This window comes from Marmota marmota, unplaced genomic scaffold (assembly GCF_001458135.2).
Source record: "Marmota marmota marmota unplaced genomic scaffold, marMar, whole genome shotgun sequence".
NCBI classification, from domain to species: domain Eukaryota; kingdom Metazoa; phylum Chordata; class Mammalia; order Rodentia; family Sciuridae; genus Marmota; species Marmota marmota.
The window spans coordinates 11,300,007-11,326,107 of NW_026000019.1; the positions used below are offsets into that span (position 1 = coordinate 11,300,007).

General features: G+C 42.6%; 1 protein-coding gene across 11 annotated transcripts in view; it reads right to left on the reverse strand.

The window, feature by feature from the left end:
- Nucleotides 1-5,824: 5,824 nt before the first annotated feature.
- Nucleotides 5,825-26,101, reverse strand: part of Npl (N-acetylneuraminate pyruvate lyase) — a 35,568-nt gene continuing 15,291 nt past the window's right edge. For 4 of the 11 annotated variants that reach the window (XM_015491721.2, XM_015491725.2, XM_048809866.1 and 1 more), the window contains exons 3-12: nt 25,536-25,609; nt 23,862-23,949; nt 20,235-20,292; nt 19,441-19,516; nt 18,544-18,636; nt 16,743-16,891; nt 16,579-16,625; nt 13,358-13,442; nt 9,482-9,521; nt 5,825-6,685 (exon numbers count right to left, since the gene is read on the reverse strand). In XM_015491721.2, the coding sequence (XP_015347207.1) occupies nt 6,501-6,685; nt 9,482-9,521; nt 13,358-13,442; nt 16,579-16,625; nt 16,743-16,891; nt 18,544-18,636; nt 19,441-19,516; nt 20,235-20,292; nt 23,862-23,949; nt 25,536-25,609 (895 nt within the window). In that variant the 3' untranslated portion in view covers nt 5,825-6,500. Of the gene's footprint in view, nt 6,686-7,864; nt 7,964-9,481; nt 9,542-10,146; nt 10,221-10,248; nt 10,544-12,613; nt 12,788-13,357; nt 13,443-16,578; nt 16,626-16,742; nt 16,892-18,543; nt 18,637-19,440; nt 19,517-20,234; nt 20,293-23,861; nt 23,950-25,535; nt 25,610-26,101 lie in introns of those variants that run through there. The other 7 variants (XM_048809869.1, XR_007349972.1, XM_048809871.1 and 4 more) reach the window with 7 other exon arrangements.

Here is a 26,101-nt window from a genome sequence, read left to right on the forward strand (position 1 = left end):
CGGCCGCGAGGGCGCCCCGCGGGAGGGGGCGGGGCAGCAGTCCTTTTGCGCCTCGAGGCCGCGGTCGGCCGGAGATCGCAGCGCGCGCGGCCTAGGCCCCGGATTGGCCACTTCCGGGAACGAGCTACCGGCCCCTGAGCCTTGTAGGGAATCGAGGGCCTAAGCGTTGTGATGCCCTTGTGTCTGACAGTTTCTATCACAGCAGCCCGTGGTACCTCAAAATATGCCACCCCGGAATATATTTCTTGGGCGCGTTTCAAGATGGCTATTCTGAAAAACTGCGGACCAGACTGAGTCTGAAAGGCTGCCCTTTTGTAAAAGAACTTCCATCTATAAAGGAAATCTGCATTAGTGAAGTAAACGGATGTAAACAGGCTCTCCCCTTTGAAACCCCTTTCTGACTAACAAAGACCTTTTCAGAGAAAGGGGCGGGGGTCTGATCCCCGGGCCGCAGATCTCCACCCATCCGGTTGCCTGGGAGACTCATCTGCGTAACGGCGCCACGGAGCTTGTGCTCCCCCACCCCCGTGGGCTTCCACACTTCCTGGCTGCCCCAGGTCCCCAGCCCTTTGTTCAGCGCTATCTAAATTTCAACTGTGATGCCCTCCTTTGAGTCCCTGTTTGAAATTTATTAAGCTGTTTTTGCACATAAAGAAATTTATTATGTTCCCTCCCCCAAAACTCGAGTTAACCTATTGTCAGTTTATTTCACAGATTAAAATTATCAAGAGGCTGGAGGCGTGTGGCTCAGTGGTAGAGCACTCCCGAGGCTCTTGTACCGGTTAAAAAAAATTATATATATAAACTGTTCAGGGTTATTGATGTTTAAAGTAGATGTCTCCCTCCCTGGGGGTGTATTTCAGTGATAGAGTGACTGTTTAGCATGCAGGGAACCCTACACAAATTTTCAAAGCACCGATTGAGTAGTGAAAGTGACTTTATTCTTGGTTAAGACTAGGAGAAGTAGAAGATAAAATTGCAAACCAATTTCCCACCCTTGGGGTGTTGTGAAGTATGGATGTAGGGTAAAAGAAATAATGGTGAGGAATATTGATGTTTTTTCTGGGAATGGGAGGATATTTCCCTAATTTCTGCACCACCTCATTTTTGCTCCTTTTGTGGTTATTTCTGGTCATCCATATGGCAGTTTTCAATTCTCATGGTGCTTGGGGGAAGGGTGTTACTTAGCATGTGGGTAGGATTATAATGAAGTTAGAGATTGCATCATGGCCATTCTGGTAACCATCTTGCATCCAACCAGTTTCAACTAGCCCACCTGAAGAGGGACTTCTGGCTTCAGGATTCTTGTCCTCAAAATTGGCAAGATTATGCCAGATAGAAATGTAGCCAAATGGCCTAAAAATCCGAGATTAGGACAGGTTAGCAAAAATAGCATACAAAAGGGATTTAATTCAGTACCTGGCACATATTAGGTGTCCAATAGGTGTTTTGTAGTCATTCAAATACTATAAAAACCAAGGTCTCTTGAAAGAATTAAGCACAAGTTAAGGCAGGGACACTTCTTGGTCACTCACTGAAGTGCCTGGAATACTAAATTCTCAATAAATTCTTGTTTAATGTGTAAATAAAATCTGTAAGTTTTTTTTTTCTTAAATTAGATATCTTTTTTCTTTGGAGTATTGGAATAATTTGTATCTAACTGTTGTAATAATCACTGTTAAATTTTGCTCTCTCCCCTTTTTTGTGGCACTGGAGATTGAGCCCAGGGACACTTTAATTTAACAGTGGTCCACTTTATGCTTTGAACATAGCTCTTGCTCCCCTGTCACTGCAACTTTTTTGTAAGGACATGTTTCTTTCTCTTCCTCTTTCCCTAATTTCTCCTCCTCCCTACTCTAAGGCTCCATTCCAGGCAGAATTATCTATCCTTGAAAACACACACCCACCACTGGAACAAAGTAATTCAGACTTTTGGGATGGCACAGAAGATCTCAGAAATGACTAGTGAGTTGCAAATCTGACAGAACATGTGGGTTTTAGCCTTTGAATCACCTCTTTTAAAAGCCCCCTCTTCCTGATGATGGGCAGAATCATAGCCTCTGGGACAGGAGTCCCCTGTGCTTCTCCTTTGCTAGCAAAGCAATAAACTTCCTTTTTCCTTTTTCTCAAAACCCTGTCCTCCGTTATTAGATTGGCATTAGGGACAAGGACCACGCTTTTGGTAATACTCCTGCAAGTATTATTTACTGCTCTCATTGACTGACGTGCTTTAGAGGTGCCCATTCACTCAAGCACTAACAGTAAATCATTTGGTTTCACCATGGTCCAAGGACCCCAAGAAAAAAGTATGTGGTAATTTTAACACCTTCCCCAATTTTCAAAAGATGGGGCACACTGGACTTGAAATGTAGGTTCCGAGAAGAGAAGCTGACACACTTCCCTGCTTATGGGAAGCCATTTCCAGGGTCTCAGAGATAATTAGTCACATGCTTACAGATGCAAATGTGACAAAGCTGGTCCCTCACACCAAAAGTTAACATTTTAAAATGCCTCTGTGCTTGAAGGGCCTCAGCCCACAAATGGCTCAAATGAAGGACATTCACATTTATAAAGAGCATTCTACCTGGGTGCGGTGGCACAGGCCTGTAATCCCTGTAGCTTGGGAGACTGAGACAGAAGAATTTCCAGTTCAAAGCCAGCCTTAGCAATGGCAAGGCGCTAAGCTAAATAAAATTAAAAATAGGGCAGGAGATGTGGCTCAGGGGTCGAGTACCTGAGTTCAATCCCCAATACCAAATAAATAAATAAATAGAAGGCATTCTAGCTGCTGTGTAGAAAATATACCAGAGGTCAACCAGGATGGACAGTATCCTCAGGTGGTTCATCTGGCATGAACTTGAATACTCTGGTAGCTGATAAGCAGATAAAGATAACTAGTCCTACTGAATACAATTTCCCTATGCGGTGTGTGGGTGTATGGATTCTATTCCATTATATTTACTAGTTGTGTGAAAAAAAATTTCAGAAAATTCTTTTTTTTTTCTTTTGGTTGTTTAACTTAAATGCTAAAGTGTGCCCAGTAGAGTGGCATATGCCTGTGATCTCAGTGACTTGGGAGGCTGAGGCAAGAGGACTATAAATTTGAGGCCAGCCTTGGGAATGTAATGAAACCCTGTCTGACAATAAAGGACTGAGGATGCTGCTCAGTGGTAGAGCACCCCTGGGTTCCATCTCTAGTACCACTGATACTGCTGGTTACCAGTCACTAGTTCTGCTCCCTCACATGTTGAAATATAACATTAGAGAAGCACGCCGAGGCAAGCATATAAAACAGGGTTTATTTAAAAAGGGGTAACATAAGACTTCTTCCAGGAGGGAGATGGGGGCCTTAGCTGGTATCCTGGTATCCCAAGAAGTGAGGGGTTCTGCTTTTTTTTAATAAGTCCTAGGCTTCCTTTATTTCCCGGCTCTCTTCCCCTATCTCTCTCCTTCCTGCTTACATGACTAGGCCCAGGAGATGCTCAGTGGGATGGCCAAAAAGTGAGAAACAGACGGATGGCGGAAAGGGCCAGATGGAGCAGCCCAACACACATTAATTAACAATTTTATGACTCCCTGTAGGGAGGGGCAATTCCTGGGACTGGTTACAGGTGGGAGCAGTGGCAGGTTATCTGCACAGGGTGGAGGAAGGGCTCTGAAGGAATTAACATTTCAACTCCTCTGTTCTCTGGGTCACACCCTAACCTATCTGCCTAATTCTGGCTTCACCAGCACCACCACCAAAAAAAAAAAAAAGATGTATGGAAAAGTCAAAGTGAGATATTAAGTCCTACCCAAATCTATTGCTAAAGAAAAGTGACTGTTGGGAAGTGTGATAGGCAGAGAAATAGCACTGCTGGACTCACCATGGAAGGGAAGCTGGCTTGCCATGACAATAATTTAGGGCACTGTGTCTTCTTGGTGGCACAGGGGAACTTGTGTTGCCCCAGAGCAAAAGTCCTTTGGTGCTTTGACACTTTCAGCTCTGTCAGATCTCTGTATAGCAAGAAGCAGAGACGTGGATTCATCTTTTGGGAAGGCCTTTCCTTTGGTATGAGAAAAAAAGCCTGTGAGTATTTGCCACTGTCAGTAAAATAGTCTGTATTTCTTAACAAGTTTAATGTAATTCAAATCAGCCTGTGTGGTTCATTTCAGCTCCTTCATTGCCAAACCTGGGAGCCGACTGCTTCAGTTCCTCTGCCTTCTCTTTGTGATGATCAAGGTAAAAGATATTGGCTGCATCAAACTTTTTTTTTAATATTTACTTTTTTTTTTTAGGTGTAGATGGACATGACATAATGTCTTTATTTTTTTTAATATTTATTTTTTAGTTGCAGTTGGATACAATATATTTATTTTTATGTGGTGCTGAGGATGGAACCTGGGGCCTCGCATGTGCTAGGAGAGCACTCTACCACTGAGCCACAATCCCAGCCCCTGCTTCAAACTTTTTGACATTATTTTTCTTTCACTTAATAGTTGGGGGAGGGGTTTCCAGGGATTGAACCTGAGAGGGTTCACTTGGTGCTTTGACTGTCTCTCTTGTGGCTTTGAAATTTACCTATTATAGCCTAGGGGCACTTAAGCATCAACCATTGAGCCATATCCCCAGCCCTGTTTTGTATTTTATTTAGAGATAGGGTCTCACTGAGTTGTTTTAGTGCCTTGCTATGCTGAGGCTGGCTTTGTACTCTTAATCCTCCTGCCTCAGCCTCCTGAGCTGCTAGGATTATTGGCATCCGCCACTGCGCCTGGCTCCCAGCCCTGTTTTTCAATATTTTTTGAGACAGAGTCTCACCAAGTTACTTAGGCTGTCCTTAAACTTGCCATCTTCCTGCCTCAGTTTCCCAAGTCAGTGGGATTATAGGTGTGTGACACCACACCTGGCTATCTTTTTCTTAGTAGATCTGGTATCCTTTTACCCAGCTGTGAGCTTGTGAGCACAAAATCCTTGATTTTCTTCACTTTTTGAAGCATGATGACAAGGCACGCAAAGGGTGAGAATCAGCACAGTAAATGTTTAGAACCAAAGAGCAGCAACAGATGCTTTTGAAGTGCCTATTCACTCCAACCCTGTGGGTGGATCACTTTACTTCACCTTCGTTGGAGGTCAGTTTTTTTATCACTATAACAAAATACTTGAGGCTGAATGACTTTTAAAAGAAAAATGACTTGTCTCGTTTATTGATACTGGGGGTTGAACTCAGGAGCACTTTACTACTGGAGCTACATCCCCAGTTTCCCTTGTTTTTAAGAGACTGGCTCTCTAAGTTGCGGCAATTGGCCTTGAATTTGTGATCCTTCTGCCTCAGTCTCCCAAGTCACTAGGATTACAGGCACACACTACTGTTCCCAGCTGAAAGGGTTAATTTAGCTCACAGTTCTGGAGTTCAAGGGTATGGCATCAGCTCTGCCCAGCTCTGGCCTCACAGCAGATGGCATCATGGTGGCAGAAGTGCACCTGAGAGGGAAAGATCACATCGCCAGAGAGGAAGCCAACTGGCCATTCAGAGTTCAGTCTTAAACTTTTGTAACAACTCACTCTGGAAAGAACTCACCCCAGGAGACCAGCATTCCCTTCCAAGGCAGCCAGAGTGATTTCCACACCTCCTGCTAGCTCCCTCCTCTTAAAGGTTCTATTCCCTCCCACATCACCACCCTGGGGACCAAGTTTCCCCCACAGGAACCCTTGGGGGATACACTACATCCATATCACAGCACCATCCTAAAGGGCTCTCCAGTTAATAAGAACTGGAGTGAATCTTCTCCTGACCCAAAGCTTTGGAAGAAAACTATGACATCAAAATTAACCTGAAAACAGTGCTTTTAGAGTTAGACTAAGCAGCCAAGTGAGCCAGTTGGTTTATTAATATTTATAGTTGAGTCATGTTGTAATTTTGTTTTAAATGCAATAGCTGAGAGTTTTCCTAGATTCCAAATGAATATTTATTAAAATGAAAGTACATTATAGTGGTTTAAAATCAGAAGATTTTTAAAATAGAATTGAGAACCAGAAATTAATGGGAATTCCCAAGAGCAGATGAAATTAATCAATTACAAATTTCCCTTGATTCCATTTCATCCATATAAACAGTGATTTCTCTACCAAAAAAAAAAAAAAAAAAAAAAAAAACCAAAACGGTGATATAAATGACTTAGGGTCCATGATCTCTTTTTTTTTTCTTTGTGTTGTAGGGAGTACTGGGAATTGTGCTCAGGGGCACTCTATAATATACTATCTCCACAGCCCTTTTTATTTTATTTTGAGACAAGGTCTCACCAAGTTGTGAGGCTGGCACACATCCCTAAATTGCTGGGATTGAGGGTGCATCCTGATGCACCCAACTCTCACTGTAGATATTTATTTGCTGATTGATGTGAGATTTCATTTGCTACAAGAAAGTTTAGTTCAATTTCATCTAAAAAGTCCCTGAGAAAAGAATGTACTATTCAAGATGGATGACGTCTCAAAATACACATCCTGATTAGATAGAGAGGCACTAGCTACAGGCTTCCAAGTTTCCGTCTTTTACACCAGTGAAAGAGAGGAAATCCAGGCTCTTCAGTTTAGCTTCAGCATTATCAGTAAACTCCCTGGTGGCTTTCTGCAGTGGAAGTCGGGGTGGGCCCATTGGAATTCCAGAGACCAGAGTCATGATGGCTTTGGTCTGAGATACTCCAAAACCTAGACAAGAAAAATAAATGAGGAAACATATCTGGCACTGTCCACATCCACAAAAACATCCCAAAGAAGAGATCTTATGCCAACAATGACTTCTACAGTAGGATAAGATGCAAGTAAAAGGCACATTTCTTGTCAATACTGTCACCTTGACTGGGTAGACAAAGAAAGGACTTTTCCTGTTGCACACACACAGGAATACTAGAAAATGTTAACAAACTATAAAAGTAAGGCTCAAAGTCAACCTTTGCAAGCAAAGGAGGAGGATCCAAAGCTATCAGGAATACAATCATAAGGATAAGAAAGATCTGAAACCAAATAGCCCTTGAGGATAATCTGACTTAAGGTATATACTGGTGTGATTTTTTTTTTTGTGTGTGTGTGGTATAGCAGATTTAACTGAGATACCCAGCTCTTTTTATTTTTTATTTTGAGATAGGTTCTCACTAAGTTGTTGAGATTGTCCTCAAACTTGCAATCCTTCTGCCTCAACCTCTCAAGTAGCTCAGCTCAGTGGTATGTAGCTCAGTGGTAGGGTGCTTGCCAAGCATCTGTGTGGCCCTGGGTTCAATTCCCAGTAGCACAAAAACAAACAAAGCCAGGTGTACTTGAAAAAATGCCAAAAAGAAAATACTGGAAATAAAATGCATACTGTTTGTTCAGGGAAATTAAACAGTAGAAAACATAGCTAAGGAAAAAAATTGGTGATTTTTTAAGAAGGCAAGTCTAAGGAAATTCAGAATATAGCACAGAAAGACATGTTAAATATTTTTTTAAATTAAAGCACAGATTTGAGAAGATCCAAAATCCATCTAATACATTTTCAGAATGACAGTCTTCAGTGAATGCAGTCAAGACAATATTCACAGCTGATAATAGGGACTTTTTCAGAACTGAGGAAAGACAAAGCCTTCAGGCTGAAGAAGCAGGTGAAGTGGGTGCCCTGTTAGTATGCAAAAACACAATAATCTTGTGTCATAATCCCTAATCCCTGTCTTCTAAAATATCTGTCACTTGTTTTCTTAGCTGCCTATTGTTATGGTTTCAAGCTATAAGAAGTAACTTCCTTTTATTAAGTGAACTTAGTTAAAATAACAACTGAGCATTGGGAAGGAAATTACTTAGCAGGATTAAACATATGGAATAAACTTTGGCAGATGCAAAATGGACTTCCAGACTTATTATGAGTAGGTAGAGCAAGGAGCTGTCTTCATGTTAAGACAAGTTTCTTTAATAAGTCTTCCTTTGACCAAGTCATGAAAACCTCAACTCCCATGAAGTCTGAAAAGATCGTTTTATTATTTTTATTTTATGTATGTATGTATGTATGTATGTATGTATGTAAGTAAGTAAATAACAGGGATCGAACTCAGGGACACTCGACCACTGAGCCACATCCCCAGCCCTATTTTGTATTTTATTTAGAGACAGGGTCTCACCAAGTTGCTTAGCCCCTCACTTTTGCTGAGGCTGACTTTGAAGTTGGGATCCTCCTGCCTCATGGGCCACTGTGCTTGGGGAGCTTTTTAAAGATATGTTTTTTAGGTCATGAAAACTATTTTCAAGAGCTCCTCCACCTTTAAAATGCAAAGATTCAGACAAATAAGTAAATCCTTTCTGTTAATATCTTAGATTCACGTTTTACAAAACTGTTGCAGTAACATAGCTGGTAAGTAAGATGATCTTATGTGGCATACAGGTCAACTTCTAGTTATTTTTTAACCTTTCAGTATCAATTTTAATGTACTTTATAGGAACATATAACTATTATGTCAATCCACAATTTTGTGAAAAGTATTGTCCAGGACAAGGGAATTATAATAGGTAATTAATAGCATGGGCAGCACTCAAATATGACAAAAGTCATGACAGTACAAATGCAAATGGAAACATTGTCTTGGAAGGATTAAAAGAGCTAGTTGAGAACCTTTGGGAAGGAGGGGCTGGATACATAATAGGTGCCTGGGGAGAGGGAAGTTTCCAGGGTGAGGCAGAAAGGCTCTGCACTGGGAAGTGGGAGGTCTGCCAAGAAAACACCAGAAACTCTTCCTGGACTTGACCCAGGTTCATTTGGCCCAAGGGCCAGTCTCTTGCAGAGGATGAGTGAATGGTAGCATTTGTCATTTGTTGTGGGACATCATTTAAGACACTCTGGAGAGCTTCCTCTGCTCAGATTCACTGTATCCCCTCTCCCCCCAATTTTATTTTGTCATATTATCCAAACCTTCATCCATTTAAGCTTACCTGTGTTTTGGAGTTTTCTTTTTTTTTTTTTTTTGGTGCTGGGGATGGAACCCAGGGCTTTGTGCATTCAAGGCAAGCACCCTACCAATTGAGCTATATCCCCAGCCCAGGCTTATCTGTTTTAATAAACTCTTTTTAAATTTCAAATGCTCTTGGGAGAGCTGTCATTCACAATTTAGTAAAATCTGTATTCAGACGGCCTTCCCCAAGTACTTAGGCTGAAGTCAGCCACAGTTCAGTAGCAGAATTTTAATGAGCAGAGGCAAATGTTGACTGTTGGGAGAGAAGGTAGAGAAAGTGCAGCGCATATGGTGTGGGGAGCAACATGCTAAACTGGAGGAGAAAGATTTGTAGAAGACTATCAAAGACCTCCCAATCAGGGTTACTGAACTGTTTTATATGGTTGGCCCTGGAGGGTAGTATTAAAAACAGAACCCAGCTTGTGATAGAGCAGTCAACAGTGCTCTTGTTGAACCCTCAGAGAAAGTGAGGAGAGTCTGTTCCCTTTAACACTTGCCAACAACAGACAAGGCAGGAAACAGATGTGGCACTTACCTAGCTTGACCACAAAGTTGATAAATCTCTGGATGCAAAACTAGAAGGGAATAAACAAATCTATAATCAACATTAGTGAACTGTGAAAGCTGAAGGAGGTGGAAACTTACAACCCCTCAGGGAAAAAGGGAAACTGAGGACAATTTCCCTCATCTGTCAAGTTCCCCAGCCTGCTAAAAGTAAGCCTGCCAAAAGTATCTGACAAACTGCTCCCACGATGTGGCCCTGCTAAACCCTATAAAACTCAGATCCTTGTAGCCAGTTGCCATCTTCCCCTTGAAAATGTGCCCCTCTGTTGCTTAATAAAGCATCCCTGGTCAGTTGAGGTGTGTCTCCATTTCTTTTTCTTTTTGTATTCTCTTTCATTTCCTTCCAAAATCAACTTAAGGAATTTAGCAAATTATAGAAATTTTAAAAAGTGTGCACATCTAAGTTTTCTGAAGGCCTATCGTAGTTGGAAGAAACAGAGACAGACAGTTGAGATCCACCCAGGATAAGGTAGGATCTTTTCATGCATACAAACTTTATAGAATAGGCCCATGCAGAAAAAAGTGAAAACTGTAGAATGTTACAGGTGGTAAGATGGGAATACATCCCTTATCCATCAGTTTATGAGTAAAATTTAGCAGCTAGTGTAGTGTTTTTTTAAGTTGTGGTACACATACCTCCGAGTACCTTCAAGAGAACCAAGAGGTGCTTGGACAAGGCTGTCTTGTTACAGAAAGCTCAGTCCTTGCAGCTGATGCCAATCCAATAACAAGGACCCGGTTTTGAGAAAAAGGAAAAGAGTTTTATTGCTTTGCTAACAAAGGGGAAGCACAGGAGATTACTGTCCCAGAGGTTATGATTCTGCCCATCCAGGGGAACAGGGGGTTTTTAAAGTGGTGATTCAAAGGCTGCATTCTGCAAGTTCTCTGTTGCAGTTGTAACTCACTTGTTAATTTGGGAGACATAATTTCTGAGATCTTCTGTGCCATCCCTAAAGTCTGAATTACTTTTTTTTCCTGTGGTGGTTGTATGTTCAAGGACAGACAACTCTGGAAGAAAGGTAATCCTGTTCTCCTGGGATTAGGGAGAGGGAGAGATTAGGGAGAAGGAGGGAGAGAGGAAGAGAAAGAATCATATCCTTTTAAAAATAAGTCACAGTGGCAGGGAAGCAAGGACTGTCTTCAAAGCATAAAGTGGACCACTACTATGGTTTTATGAGAATTAACTTCTAGTTATTCAACCACTAGAAGTGCTGTATTCTAAAATAGATTAAGCCGGGCACGGTGGCACACACCTGTTATCCCAGTGGCTTGGGAGGCCGAGACAGGAGGATCACAAGTTCAAGGCCAGCTCTGGCCATTTAGTGAGACCCTGTCTCAAAATAAAAAATAAAAAGAGCTAGGGAAGTAGTCCCCTCCCCTCACCAAAAAAAAAAGTATTGATATTGATAAGGAGAGTGATAATCCAATTCTTCTGATTAATGGATAATAAGTTTTCTTGAGAATCAGAGGGTTTTCCTTTTCCTTTTTTTTTAGCAGTTCTTGGGGACTAAACCCAGGGCCTCATGCATGCTTGGCAAATGCTCTACCATTGAATTACATCCCCAGCAGTCCTTTTGATTTTTAAATTTGCTACAGGGTCTCACTAAATTGCTGAAGTTAGCCTCAAACTTTCAAACCTCCTGCCTTAGCCTTCCATGTAGCTGGGATTACAGATCACCATGTCCGCCTATATCTCATTCTCTGAAAGGGCTGCACATAATTCCATTGTTTAAATTGGGTATATTAAGTGTAAGCTCTTGGAGGGCTATAACCAGCCTTATTGAAATTCTGCGTCTGGCATAAATCATCGAAATGCTAGCTCAGTCCCTGGCATATGAGTAAATGAGTAAATTTACCCCATCACACTTGCCTTCAGTAAGAAGCAGAGAATGTGCTAAACTGAATTCCTACTAACACTGCTTTTTCTTTCTTTTTGTACAGGGTATTGACTCCAGGGGTGCTGAGCCACATCCCCAGCCACCCCACTTTAAAAACAATTTTTTTTAGTTTTATTTTTTAGTTGGTAGACTTTTTTTTTTTTTTTTTAAATGTGGTGCTGAGAATCGAACCCAGTGCCTCACACATGCCAGATAATTACACTACCACTGAGGTACAGCCCCAACACCCCCAGTCCTCTTTTTAAATATACTTTATTTAGAGATAGGGTCTCCCTGAGTTGCTTAAGGCCTTGTTAAGTTTTCGAGGCTGGCTTTGAACTACTGATCCTCCTGACTCAGCCTCCTGAGCCCCTGGGATTACAGGTGTGAGCCACTGTACCTTGCCCTAACACTGCTTTGAATGGGATGATTTATTTGATTAGGGACTAAAGGGACAAAAAGAAACTGAGTCAGCCACAAGAGAAGCTTGAGTGCAGGGTCAGTTACACAGCTGCCTCACAGTTTGCTCCATTTATGGTTTCCCTTTCATTTGGCTCAGAACAGGCTGGAATTTTCATAAATAACTTCTATGGAACTAAAGAAAAAAAAAAACAAAGAGATGGCAGATTTTGAACCCCATTTTAAACCAAAGCCGTGGCATGATTAGTTAGATGACACAGCTTCTTGTGTCCTACATAGTTTCTGCTGTTAGCTTCACCTAGTCTGGATCATAGGTAAATATTAAACTACTTAAACTGTAAGAAGGAAGTAGATTTATGCTGGCCCAATTTGAAGGCCTAAGGGTGGAGAAGAATCAAGCACTCCTTGGTACTGATTGCTCTTGTTCTCCTCAGGTTGGAGCTGCAGATTACCCTAGCTGCTAGAATATTTGTACTTTAGCTAAGTAATCTCTGATTACCCTGATGGTGGCCTGTCCGTTCAAAAAGATCCCTCAACTGAGCTTTATGAGGAGAATCCACTTGTTCTGCCTTTGCTTATTCTCCTTCACTGTCACTTATTTTCTCTGGCTGCTCCTCTCAGCACTGAATGCTATGCTGAAAACCCCATGTCTCCAGGCCCCACCCTGTTTCTTCCTCTGAGAGAGAGAGAGAGAGAATTTTTTAATATTTATTTTTTAGTTATCGGCGGACACATCTTTGTTTGTATGTGGTGCTGAGGATCGAACCCGGGCCGCACGCATGCCAGGCGAGCGCGCTACCACTTGAGCCACATCCCCAGCCCCTGCTGCTTTCCTCTTCATCCCGTTTACCAAAAGTGCACCCACTCTCCACTTATGTCTCCATGGGTTCTGCCCTTCAGTGATGCTCTTCTTTCCCTGGACAGCTGGGCTGTCCTCTGTGCAGCATTCACAGCCGCCATTATTGTCTCCAGGGCCTTCTCTGTAACACATCACACAGCTGCTTTCTCTTCCTGTTTCAAAGTGTCTCCCTGTGGCTCCCCATGAGGTTTCCTGCCTGGTGGCTGTTTTCTATCTGGGCACATTTCCAAGGTGCTGACCTGCCTGCCTTTGGTTTAAGCCTTCCCAGTTTTAGGTTCCCAGCTTCATAGCTTCCTCCTATTCTCTGATGACTCAAATGAGTCCTGAAGGGGGCTGCATGTGGTCCATTTCCCCAGAAATCTATGACCATTTTTTTTATAATCACAAAACTACTTTGAAGATAGAGTAAAAATAAGATCCTTTCCAAAAGGAAGACAAGAGTCATTCCCTGTGAAGCCTGTCTTGATCAGACAGGGACAATGGGGACAGGTTCTGTTTGAAACAAGTGAAGCAAAAGGGAGTGAGGTGGTTTCGATGGGGGCAGGTGTGCCAGGAATGCTGATGAGGGAGAAGATAAAAGACCCTCGTGTAGGAAAGGCTGTGAGTTTATATGAAGCAAAGAAAAAGTCTGGAATCTCACTCTTCTGTATAATTAATATGAACCAATAAAATCAATCAATAAATGGTTTACCTGATAGTTCAGGGCTGAAGAGAAGTCCTTCCTCTCAAAAGCCTCCAGCATCTGGTTTGTCTTTTTTCCTAGGTAGTTATAGGTGCTGGCAAGACAACAGCAAATACTGCAGGGTCAATAACTCAACTGGAAAGGTACAGATCTTCACCACTGCTGTTTAAAAAGGGGGAAAACAATACAAAAACAAAACAAAAAAACCCAGACTGCCCATAAGTCTATTTTTAGGTCCTAATCTATAGGGGACCAGGTTGTCTTTAGTTCTGAGCCCTCTAGCAACATAAAACAGTGTCCTCAGAGAAGGCAGAGAACACCAAAAGGGACAAAGAAAAAACAGAGAAAGGTTGAAATCAGGAAAAACAGAACAACAGAATGTAAAAGCTGGAGGTGTACTTGGTTGGGAATGATTAAGGCTAACACCTGCCTGCCCTAAGAGCACATGCAGGGGGAGATGCTAGGAAACTGTGGACAAAATGTAGCACCTGGGAAGAGTCCTAAAAGCCATCTGCTGAGAGCTGGGTGTGTGGAGTGCCACAGTAAGACAGGCAAATCCCAATAAAGTATCTAAATTCCTCTCCCACTTACATTATGTTAATTTGGAGACAGGATTCCAGAGGGTAGAGGATATAAAGTGAAGGACCATTTGTTAAATGCCTATCATATTCCAGGGGCTTCACACAAATCAGATTTAGTCCTCTCAGAGCTCTGGAAGGTAATTCTGGTTTCTATTTTGCTCAAAAAAGGACTGCCTAGTTGCTGCGGAAGTGGTAGGAACCGGAGGGTAAGGGAATCAATCTACAAAATGGGCCCACAGTGCTGAGCCCCACAGGTTTTTTAAAAATTATTTTTTAGTTGTTGATAGACCTTTGTTATTATTTTTTAATTTACTTATATGCGGTGCTGAGAATCAAACCCAGTGCCTCACATGTGCCAGGCAAGTGTGCTACCGATGAGCCCCAGCTCCAGCCCCCAGGTTTTCACTTTCAAAAAGCATTTGCCTGCAGCCCTGCCTGGTGTAAGTCCACAGGATATGTTACATTCCTTAGCAAAAAAATTCCCTGTTATCTGCAGAAGAAATGCAGGCCCAAAAGTGCACATAAGAGCAAGAATTACCCTCAAGAGAAGGATTTTTGTGACCCTTAAAGAGACCAAATCCCAGGGCTGGGGATTTGGCTCAAGCGGTAGCGCGCTCGCCTGGCATGTGTGCGGCCCGGGTTCGATCCTCAGCACCACATACAAACAAAGATGCTGTGCCCACTGAAAACTAAAAAATAAATATTAAAAAATTCTCTCTCTCTCTCTCACTCTCTCTTTAAAAAAAAAAAAAAAAAAAAAAAAAAAAAGAGACCAAATCCCAGAACTTGAAGAGATAAGGATAATTTCCCCTAACCATAAAACCTGTAAGAACAGGTTCTGAATATGTCAAAATACACTTTACTGTCAGGTATATCTTTTTTTTTTTTTTTTTGTGGTGCTGGGGAGAAATTTAATTATTAATAACAGGGCCTTGTGCATGCCAGGCAAGTGCTCTACCAATTGAGCTATAACCCTAGCCCCTGTCAGGCATATCTTTAAAAAAAAATTTTTTTTTCAGCTGTTAATGGACCTTTTATTTTATTCATTTATTTATATGTGGTGCTGAGAAGCAAACCCAGTGCCTCACACACGCTAGGCAAGCCACCACTGAGCCACAACCCCAGCCCGCACCCCCATTGTTCTCCCATTTTCCTTGGGCAGTGTACTTTGTCGGAGAATAACTGTTTAGATGTTAGTAACCATTCTTTTTTTTTTTTTTTTGGTACTAGGAATTGAATTCATGGGGCACTCAACCACTGAGCCACATCCCCAGCCCTATTTTATATTTTATTTAGAGACAGGGTCTCACCGAGTTGCTGAGCACCTCACCATTGCTGAGGCTGGCTTTGAACTTGAGATTCTCCTGCCTCAGCCTCCAGAGCCTCTGGGATTACAGGTATGGGCCACTGTGCCCAGCTTTAATAGCTATTCTTTAACTTGTACTCCACTAGGGTCACTTTGATCCATTTCTTTTTTGATTATGATTATGGAAAATCCCATGAGAAATACTGAATGATAATAAAAATAAAATGATTAAGGACATTGCATTGTTTCACTAATGGCTTTATTCAGCTTCTGTACTCCTGCTTGCTTGCTGGTTGCTGTGTCAACCTGGATGTGGTTTTTGCCTTTAAAAACCCTAATATGTTGAAGCTCAAGGCTGTTTCCTGCAGAGACAACTTGGTCCTATAGAGAGCAGTCCTGGCTGGTCAGACAATAAAGACTCTTCAATTTGTACAAAACTGGGACTTGGTGTGTTTTCTGAGCGACCTGCCCCACAACAAACCCTGGACCTTTGGGGGACACTTGACTAGAGCAGGCAGTGCTATTTAATGATATTCTAAGGGGCCATTTTTGGGCAGCAATGACTGGCCAGGGGCATGCTGTAGAAAAGAAAGCCCACCTGGGGCTGGGGATGTGGCTCAAGCGGTAGCGTGCTCGCCTGGTATGCGTGCGGCCCGGGTTCGATCCTCAGCACCACATACAAACAAAGATGTTGTGTCTGCCGAGAACTAAAAAAGAAATAAATATTAAAAAAAAAAATTCTCTCTCTCTCTTTAAAAAAAAAAAAAAAAAAAAAAAAGAAAGCCCACCTGGAGAGAGAATGAGAAGAGAAATAAAGAGGTGGAAAGGAGGCAGAGTGAGGGTCTTGGGAAGAACCCAGATGCAGGATGACTTGCCTTGGCTGTTGACAACTCTGCAGTTCCTGGTTCCTCTCTAGGGTCTGGTTGTTCCTCCTCATGGTTTTATGTAATCTATCATTATTTTATAGTAACTTTCCTTTTTTTTTTTTTTTAAATCTAAGGTAGTTTGAGTGGGTTTCTGTTATTTATAATTAAGTTTCTGACACAGACAATGTAAGTACATCCTTGAGACACTGATCATCAGGGTCTGCAGCACTAAGGGCTGAACCCACGAGCTCATGTGTCTCACCTCTAACTGCAATGGAAGCTTCTATGTAAGGATGACCTCGTTTCTAACCAACTGCTGAGCCCTACTTAATTCCCTTTCCCTGAACAAACATGGGAACAAAAGGTAACTTCTATTAGAAAGGATGTGTATGAAAGAAAGAAAACTACTCCAGTGATGAGTGCCTTCCTGTGGGACTTTAAATGTATAATGGGCTGAGACAAATGAGTCATGCTTACCTGCCCACTGCTCCAGTTGCTCCCATCACCAGACCACTCAACAGTTGCTAATGAGAAATAGACAAAGAGAATTCACTTTTAGGAAAAAGAGAAGAGAAACTCGAGTATAGCAATCATTACCTGAACTGGAGGGAAACCGACTTGCTGTGTCAGGGGTGACTTACCTCATCCACCCCAAAGAGCAAAGAAAACTGTCGTTGGTGATTCTGATCAACACACTGGCCGAAGTCTAAGAGATCTGTGTCACTGAATTTCAGCCCTTGGAAGGTGGGGATCTTATCCTGAATCCCATCCAACAATTCCTCTGCACGAACTGCTCAAAACAATAAATACCTCCTTAGTCTACACAGCCTCAGAAAATATCAAACATTTCCTAGAGATCTACATCAGCCCTGAGCTGCCACTGGCTGCTGTCAGCTGGACTGGCTGTAGATGGCATAAAGGCTTGCCTCTGTCTAGTAGCTCCTAGGTACCTTTCAAATTATAATATTTAGCTTTCCATTCCTTGAGGGCAGTCGATGGATATTTGTGACATTGTCAATACATATTTGGTTTCTGCTCCCAATTCCTGCAACAGAGCTCCTGAAACCTTTGTAGACAGAGGTGCTAGGAGGAGCTATTGTTCTTATATTTGGTTTTTGACCCTGGTTTCTTACATATAGCTGATAAGATGTTTGGAATTTCCTAAGTGATAGGTGCATCTGACCATTTTTACATCCCTTAGAATTTTCTGGCTGATAGGAGCATTTGTGTTTTAAGGAGTTGACTCCTGATGGGTTCTTAGACTCTGGATGCATGTTGGTTGACAACCATGTGATTACAGGGTTGGGACTTTCATCCTTAACCTCTGGGTGGGGGATGGGGTGGAAGGTTGAACTGAACACCAATGGTCAATAATGTAATCAAGCATGTCTACCTAATAAAGCCAAAGGACAAGGTTTAGACAGCTTCTGAATAGCAGAACGTGTGGAGGTTCCTGGTGGATGGCACTCCCAGAGAGGACATGAACTTTTGCCTACCCTTCCCACATGCCTTATCCTATGCATCTCTTCATCTGTATCCTTTGTAAGTCCCTTTGTAGTAAGTAGATAAGAATAGGTAAAGAGTTTCCCCGAGTTCTATGAGTTGCACTAGCAAATTAATCACACATGAGGAGGGAGTTGTGGGAACCCCAACTTATTACCAGTTGATCAGAATCACAGGTCACAAGCTGGGACCTGAGCCTGAGCCGGCATATGAAGTGGGGACAGTTATGGGACTGAGCCCGTGGGATCTGATGCTAACATGAGGCAGACAGTGACAGAATATAATTAAACTACTAGATACCCAGTTAGTCTCCAGTGGAGAACCTGCTGTTGGTAGGGAGAATTCCGTGACCCCACCCCATTCCATGTTGGTGACCAGAGGTGACATGTTTGGTAGTATGTGATGAGTGTGAGAGGAAAGTATGGGAAAAACTGTTTATTTCCTCTGAATGTTTATAATGCATAGCCTTCCATTTTTCTTCTGTGGAATTCGGAAAAGGAGGGGCTTTTAAAAACCAATCTCCTAATAAATCTCATCTAATTGTAAAAGTCTTCTCCCTGGAGAAGAACAGTAGAAATGAAAGAAAACTAGAAGAAAATTCAGAATAGAATACAGTACTTTGGCTCTGGGGAGGCACTGAGAGTGCAGGAGGTAGAAGGTAGACGCAGTCCTGCCCTTGTGGGGCTTTTGGTCTTGGATCTTCTCATATGAGAAGAAAGAGGTGTTTGCTGTAAAGGGCTGAGAGGTCAGTCCCTCTTTCATGCCTAAGAACTGGCACCATGAGGTGGTGTGAATGATGGCAAAGGGCTGGGTATTAGAGGGACTCACTTTGGAGTAACTGGAGCTAGCCTCATCAATGGTGCTTATGGGTAGCGTGGGATGGAGTGGGGCTTTCTTGGGGTAAGGGTTGGAGGAAGCGTCAAGAGAACCAGTACTTACTCTTTACCCCCGTCAAGGAAGGAATGTGATAGTAATAGAATGGCAATGCAGGGGCAGACGCTGCCACCTCTTTTAGAAAATTAATCAGGACATCTGAAAGTACAGGAGGAAAAGTCATGGCGTGAACAAATGGAAAATAGTGGCTTTCCCTGGCCAAAAAAAAAAAAAGAAAAAAAAATCATCTGATGGACACAACCTTCCTTCACAGAAGCTGAGCAGTTCTGATCACTCTTAGCTTTTCTGACATTGCTACTGCAGTATCTTAACACCTCAATCCATTCAAAGTTTTATTTTCCTCTTTGAAGAAAGGCTCAAATAAGATGATTATTTTCTTCCTATACATAGTGAACAACTATTAAAAAATTGGGGCTGGAGGTGTAGATCAGCAACAGAGTACATACCTAGCATGGGATTGATTCCCAGAGCATGAGTGTGTGTGCGCGTGCGCACACACACACACACACACACACACACACGGAGCAAAATATTAGTGCAAACTTACCCATGCTTAAGAGACTGAAAAGACAAATTCTAGTAAAAATCAAAATGCCCATCACTAGAATGCTTCTCTCTTGAGAAAAACAGTCCCATACATTACCCTGGGTCTGACACCCTAGGCTACTGTCTAAGGCAGAAGTGGACACCTGACCCAAACATAGGCACGTACCAACTGAGGCTCAGTAGACAACTCAATCAGATTACTTGGTGAAACAACTGAAGTACTTTAATACAATCTCTGCTGTGGATCTAGGGGTAGAAAATATTCCAGAGAACCACTGTACCACTGCCATCTCCAGTCTGTGGCACTTGACCTTCATGAGTTTAAACACAGTCTTTCTGAATGGAAGCAAGGAGTAGACAGCGAAAGGCACCGCCCATTCAGAGCCATCTACTTACCCTTGTTCCACGGCTTGAGAAAGAAAGGTGCAATGACAGCAATGCCATCAGCTCCAATTTCTGCTGCATGCTGGGCCTTTGTAACGAGAGAAGATCATACTAGTGACCATCAGTGATTTATCATGGACACCTACAGCTTAGATATTAGAGTTCAGCAACAAATTCTTCAAATTTGCCAACTAATGCACCAGTAGAGAGTGGAAAAAATGAAAATGTCATTGCTAGGAAAATCCTAGGATGCAAAGTAGAGGTAAGCTGGGTATTTAATCTTACAAATATTTGGATTTTTTCAGTACAAAACCCCTTGCTGAGGAGACATGAGTAGTTTATTATAACTGTTAACAGAGAAATTTGGGTATGTAATCTCTACTGGTCAGCCTACTGTATCATATTATCTTTCCCATCTAATGGCATGGCAGTCACAGTTTAATATTTATATTACAAATTGAGAGTACAGTTGAGAAAGTTAAAAGAAAAAGATTATACATACCACAAAAGATACATTGCACTAAGCTTCTAATGCTTCATCAAATTTCTCTTACTGGGCCTTTGTGATATTTTTAATCTATCTCAAGTAGAGTACCTAAACCCTCCATATTGTAAGAGAGCTATGTATGGTCACTTTATACTACACAGAGCCTGCTTCTCAATGGTGGCTTCCTAAGGTGCCATATCTATCTCTTCCAACACAGCATCCACTACGTACCATATACCACATATAGTACTGCAAGTAATTTCATCATAAAAATGGAGGTCCCTTGAGTGGTCTCTCCAAAGTGGAACAGCATACATACCAGTTCTTGGGACTCCTTCAAACTCAGTGCCCCCACGTGAATCACCACCTGATCCAGCCTGCAAGGAAGAAAACATTGATGAGTTATTTGAAGTTTAGAAGAACACAGAGGGTTCCACCAATCTGGTTTGTGCTAGTTTTAGCAGTTAGTTAATGGCTTTACTAGTCTCAATAGCAAGACTATTAAAATTCTACAGTGATCTAGCGCTTAATCACTGAGCCACATCCTCCTTTTTTTTTAATATATATTTTTGAGTTAGGGTCTTGCTAAATTGCTTAGGTCCTTGCTAAGTTGCTGAGACTGGCTTTGAACTCGTGATTCTCCTGCCTCAGTCAGCCTCTAGAGCCATTATGATGATCTTTTTTTAAATAAAAAATATTTAATACAAAAATCATAATAAAATTAAAAAGTATTAACTGCATTACAAAGTGTAAGCACTAAAAGGTTACAGAGCTTTTAACTTGGTATTTATAAAAATGAGGCAAGAATGTATCTCTTTTTGTCCTCAGTAAATAAACTGGCCACTATTAAAGTTATTTTAAATTGTCCCTTTCTTCCCATTTTATGAAAGCTCATTAGATACTGCTATTGATTCTATCTAATCAGAAACACCTGGCAATGTTTAAGTTTTCTGTATACTGGCAGTTTTAAGCTACCTATTAAGTGTAATTAAAAAGAGAATTTTTGTACATCAAGACTAACGATAGCAAAGCAGTTCTCTCAGGATAGAAAGGCCATCTAAACTAACTCACACTTCACTCAAGACACCTGGAAACAGAATGCTTTCCTAGTCAAGAGCTTCACAGCAAGGACAGAATAGAAACATCCAGAAAAGGGCCTGTGGTAAACAATACAGGCTCTGCTAGGCAGGCACAAAGAACTCGTGATCAGCATCCCGGACACCCCAGAGCTTAGTCTACCAAAAGCCTAACAGCTTCTAATAGCTTCTTCAAGGTGTTATAGTTTAGATCTGGAATGTCCCCAAAGTCTCACATGATAGAGGCTTGGTGCCCAATGCAGCAATGTTCAGAGGTGAGGCTGTTGGGAAGTGATTGGGTCATGAGGGCTCTGAGCTCATCAATGGATTAGTCTACTGATGGGTTCCTTGGGATGCCTGGTAGAGGTAAACTATGGGACCACTGGGATGTGGTGGAATCTGTAGGAGGTGGGGTCTCCTACAGGAAGCAGGTCACATACCTTGTCCCTGGCCCCTTGATTTCTCAAGGCCTCCTGCCTGTGATGAGGTGAGCGGATTTGCTCCACTGTATGCTTCTGGCCAAAATGTCCTATATCACCATGGGCCCAGAAGCAATGAAGCCAGATGACAATGGACTGAAATTGCTAAAACTCTGAGCCAAAATAGATCTTTTGTCCCTTAAGTTGATATTTCTCAGGTATTTGGTCATAGTGACAGAAAGCTGACTAACACACAAAGCAACAATAGATTTTAAAGTTGTTCCTCTATACTTGTTTTTTTTTTCAATGCTGGGGACTGAACCCAGGGCTTTGTGCCTATGAGGCATGCACTCTACCAACTGGGCTATATTCTCAGCCCCTGTTCCCCTACACTTGATCCTTTCAACAAACCACAAGTAGAAAAGGTTGGTGTGTAGGCTCACTTTATAGATAAGAAAAACAGAATTAAAAAGTTCCAGACTAGGGGGCTAGGGGTATACCTCAGAGGTAGAATACTTGCCTAGCATGTGCAAAGCCTGGGTTCAGGACCACATAAAACAATAAATAAAGAAAAAAATTAATTAATTTTAAGACTGAGACTCCAAGTTGGTGGGATAATTTTACTGCATCTCTATCTGACAAGAGGCACTTAATAGCACTTAGCTATAGACTAACGAGCTCTGTTCAGAGAGTTTCTATGACTTTACTGAACCAAGTGCTGAGGAGGCCAAGAAATGTTTCATTTCCCCTTTAAAACATTTTCTATTGGTTTTAAAGGGGAAAAGAACAAAAGAGAGACTTTTGATTGGTATTAAAAGTGGAAAAAATGAGGCCAACTACAGGGAAAAAGAACCATCCTCCCAAAGGAAAAGGGAAGGCTGACCTCAATCTCAGTGCTGAGAGGGAGCTAATCCCCCATCCTCCCTTGGCACACAAAGGAAGCCTCAACTTCAAACTGCCACCTTGTTAGACAATAGCTTTGACCTCTCGGCTTCCTCTCCGCCAAAGAACATTCCCCAAGAATGAAAGAGGAATCTCATGCAAAGATACTGTAGTTAAAACCATTCAGGGTGATATGCCAACATCCAGAAATAGTAACTCTGAACTAAGAGGATAAAAGCGACAGTAAGGGGGAGGAAGGGGAAGTGTCTATTGACATCAGTTACCACTGTAAGGCCTTAAGAATACAGCCCTGGACCTGGTGTGGGGGTGCAGGCCTGTAACCCAGAAACTCGGGAGGCTGAGGTAAGAGGACCATAAGTTTGAGGTGGCCTCAGCAACTTGGTGAGACCCTGTCTCAAAATTAAAAAATAAAAAAGGCCATGGATGCAGCTCTGTGGTGAACAGAGCTCTCAAATACTATAAAAATTGGGAAAATAGTAAAGACAGGAGTCTGAGGAATTTAAAAAAATGTCCAGGGAATAAAATTTAAGGGTTAGCCAAGCAGTGAAATTTTGAGAATTAATAACTGATTAATCAATACTTGAGGACTTATTTTGATCAAGCATAGCCCTGTATTTGACAGTGTTATAAGGAAGATGATAGGCAAAATATTGACGTATTTTTGTTTGGAGATAAAGATGAATAGGTTCTTCCAAGATCATAACTAGGAATTAGTCTAACGAGCAATGAATTCACTGTAAAAAGCTGTTTCTTATCATTTAAGCCTCAGAATTTGACCAGAAGAGATGTTTGCTCTGAGATCCCAATATTCATCTTTGGGGGTGCTCCAAGTGACCCTGGGGGAACAGCAACAGTGAGACTGGTCTTCTGTGGGCAGGATTAGCAAAGCTTGGTTGTGAATTCCATCACTGAATCCTCTGGTGATCCTTGGCTTGCTGAATCCTGGGGCCTTGCCGGGAAGTGACATGATCAGGTTTGCATTTCAAAAGAATAGTAAGACTTCAAAGTGGAGGAAGGAGGGCTGACAGGCTGTTCTGCCCTCATGAGTAGTTTTTTTTTTTTTTTTTTTTCCCCTTTTTTGCAGCGCTGGGGATTGAACCCAGGGCCTCACACTTGCTAGGTAAGTTCTCCACTACTGAGCCGCATCCCCAGCCCTCACCAGCAGGAGGCTCCCTCCCTGAGACGGAAAGGGACATGAACTGTTCAGCACCAGAGCTGGGCAGCCAGCTGTCAGTCACCACCCTCTTATCTACTTAACCCTTCATCCCAAGGACAGGTAGTCCCGAGGGGACTGGCCTTACAAGGACAAGGATAAGAGGCCATTTTCCAATATTTTGCCAAGCAGTCTGGCAAGAAAGGAATGCAGTCTCCACAAGAAAGGAAGGGCTCACCTTGCTGAGGTGCAGGATGTCCTGGGCCCCTGCTCAGCTGACCTCCAGCTGGCTTCTGATCTCTGATGGGTAGTGGGGAGGCAGTGTCTCTGGGGAGGGCCTCAGCCAGCACAGGTCTGGCTGGCATACTATGTTCTATCTCCACGGAGCCACTTACTTGTTCCTCCCTTGTGTCACCCACTCCTCTGCGACCTGGCGGCGTTCAGAGACACTCAGGGACAGGCCTTCTCCAGTAGTGCCATTCACTGTTCCAAACAAAGAGTCACTCAGTGGGACCAACTCCTGCCTTCTGCTCCTCCAACCCCAAGGACAGAAGTGCAGGGTCACAGATCCCTGCCCAAGGGGGAGGGACACTGAACTATCAGAGGATGGAGGGGAAGATGCCACGTGCCAGTTTCCACTTCAGGCTCTAGGTTTTTCTGCCCTTCACTTTATCCAAGCAGTGGGAAGATTAACTGAGACTTGCAATTACATGTCTGTCCTTGTTATCAGGGACAGATGGCAAATATTTTAAGTACAGGAGATAACTACCCACATTTAGGCCAATCTCCAAACACATCACCCAGTTCTCTCTCTGGGCTTACAGGGCAGGAAAATCAACTCTATCCAGTATTGGCAGGTCATGGGCGGGGAGCATATGCGGGTGCATTTGCATGCTGTGGGTGCCAAGTGACCTGTTCACGGTCTGACAGTGAGCATAAGGGGTGGTAATAACTTTTGTACCAAAGAACTTAATATTCCCTTATTCTCACAGTCCAACAAAGCCAACATTCTTTTCAATTACAGTAGAAAATATGAGGTCAGAAACATGAAATAATTTACACTCGAACCCAGAGCTGTGTGATTCTGGAACTCATCCTCCTTCCTCTTCCCCTTCCATACAATCATGTCTCAATGATCAGAGGAACAGCCAACACAGTAGTGTGCGAGACAGAGGCCTCGTGTGCAGGGCAGCACTTTGGATCTTGACCTCCAAGCTCTGAGCACTGGGCTGGAATAGGGCAGGCCAGGCAGGTGAGGGAGGAGACAATGTTTTTATCCCTCCCTTGGGGGCTTGAGGTACTTCAAGTGTGCTCCAGTTCTAGGGATGCTCCTACTCCATTCCTACATCCAGGGCAGCCCTGGGGCCCTCTGAGTAAGAGGGTGACTTGGAGCTGCAGGGGGACACTAAGTGGTTCTGTAATCAGGTCTTGGTTTGACATGTGGCCTGGCTCAGTTTTACCCACAAATTTTAACCTGAGGTGCCTCCAGGGCCCAAGTATAGTATCCTCAGAATGAAACCTAGTCATGGGTCAGAGAGCCTAGAACACCAAACACAGTTCTTAGGCTTACAGGGTCTGACTTTTTTTTTTTTTTTTAACCTTCACTCTGAAATAAATGGGGATAAACACTCTTCCTGTTGAATCTTTTGTGTGCTGCGGCTTGCAGTCTTTCTTCCATTTGTAATTTGAAAGCTCAGGTGCAGACGGACCAAAGCCCACTCTTAAGAGAGCTAAGAGGGTTTAGTTGTGACTTAAGAGGGCTTAGCTGCCATTTTCCCACATCTTAGTTGAATAACTTCATCAAAAGAGTATAATGGAGCCATAGATTTTCATCTCTCAATGGGAGTGAGAGCAACACCCTATCACTTGGCACCACCAAATGAGATCATTGGTTGAGGGGTCCTATAGGTCTAAGGAAGGGACTATAAATTCACAGCTTTGAGTTAGGCTCCACCAGAACGCATGACAACACAATGAGTGGGACCTCACTGGGTTGTGTCATAGGTCAGTAATGAGGTGAGATCTACCTTCTGATGACTGAGCTAGAGAGAGATCTCAAGGCGACTTACCAAAAATGTTCTTCACTCCTTGTTCTTTCACCAGATAATCCACATACTGACCGATTACTGAAAAGTTGATTTCTCTAAAAGACATGGGAATAAATAGAAAGAACGCTTAGTCCTTTTAGATGGTTATTCGACCCATTCCCAGGTCTATGAATTACTCTCTTTTATTGACCAGTTTGTAAAATTCTTAGTCTGTTCTGAATAATGGCTGGGATGTTTTTTTGTTGTTGTTCTCATTTTTCTGAATTTGGTGATTTCTCCATCCAGCTAAATGTGTCTCATTTACATGTGTAAAATGGTATTAGGTGGTACAAGCCTATAATCTCCAGGACTGGCAAGCTAAGACAGGAGGATTGCAAATTCGAGGCCAGCGTGGGAGACTTATTGAAACTCTGTCTCAAAAATGACAATAAAAAGGGCTGGGGATGTGGCTCAAGCGGTAGCGCGCTCGCCTGGCATGCGTGCGGCCCGGGTTCGATCCTCAGCACCACATACAAAGATGTTGTGTCCGCCGAGAACTAAAAAATAAATATTAAAAAATTCTCTCTCTCTCTCTCTCTCTCTCTCTC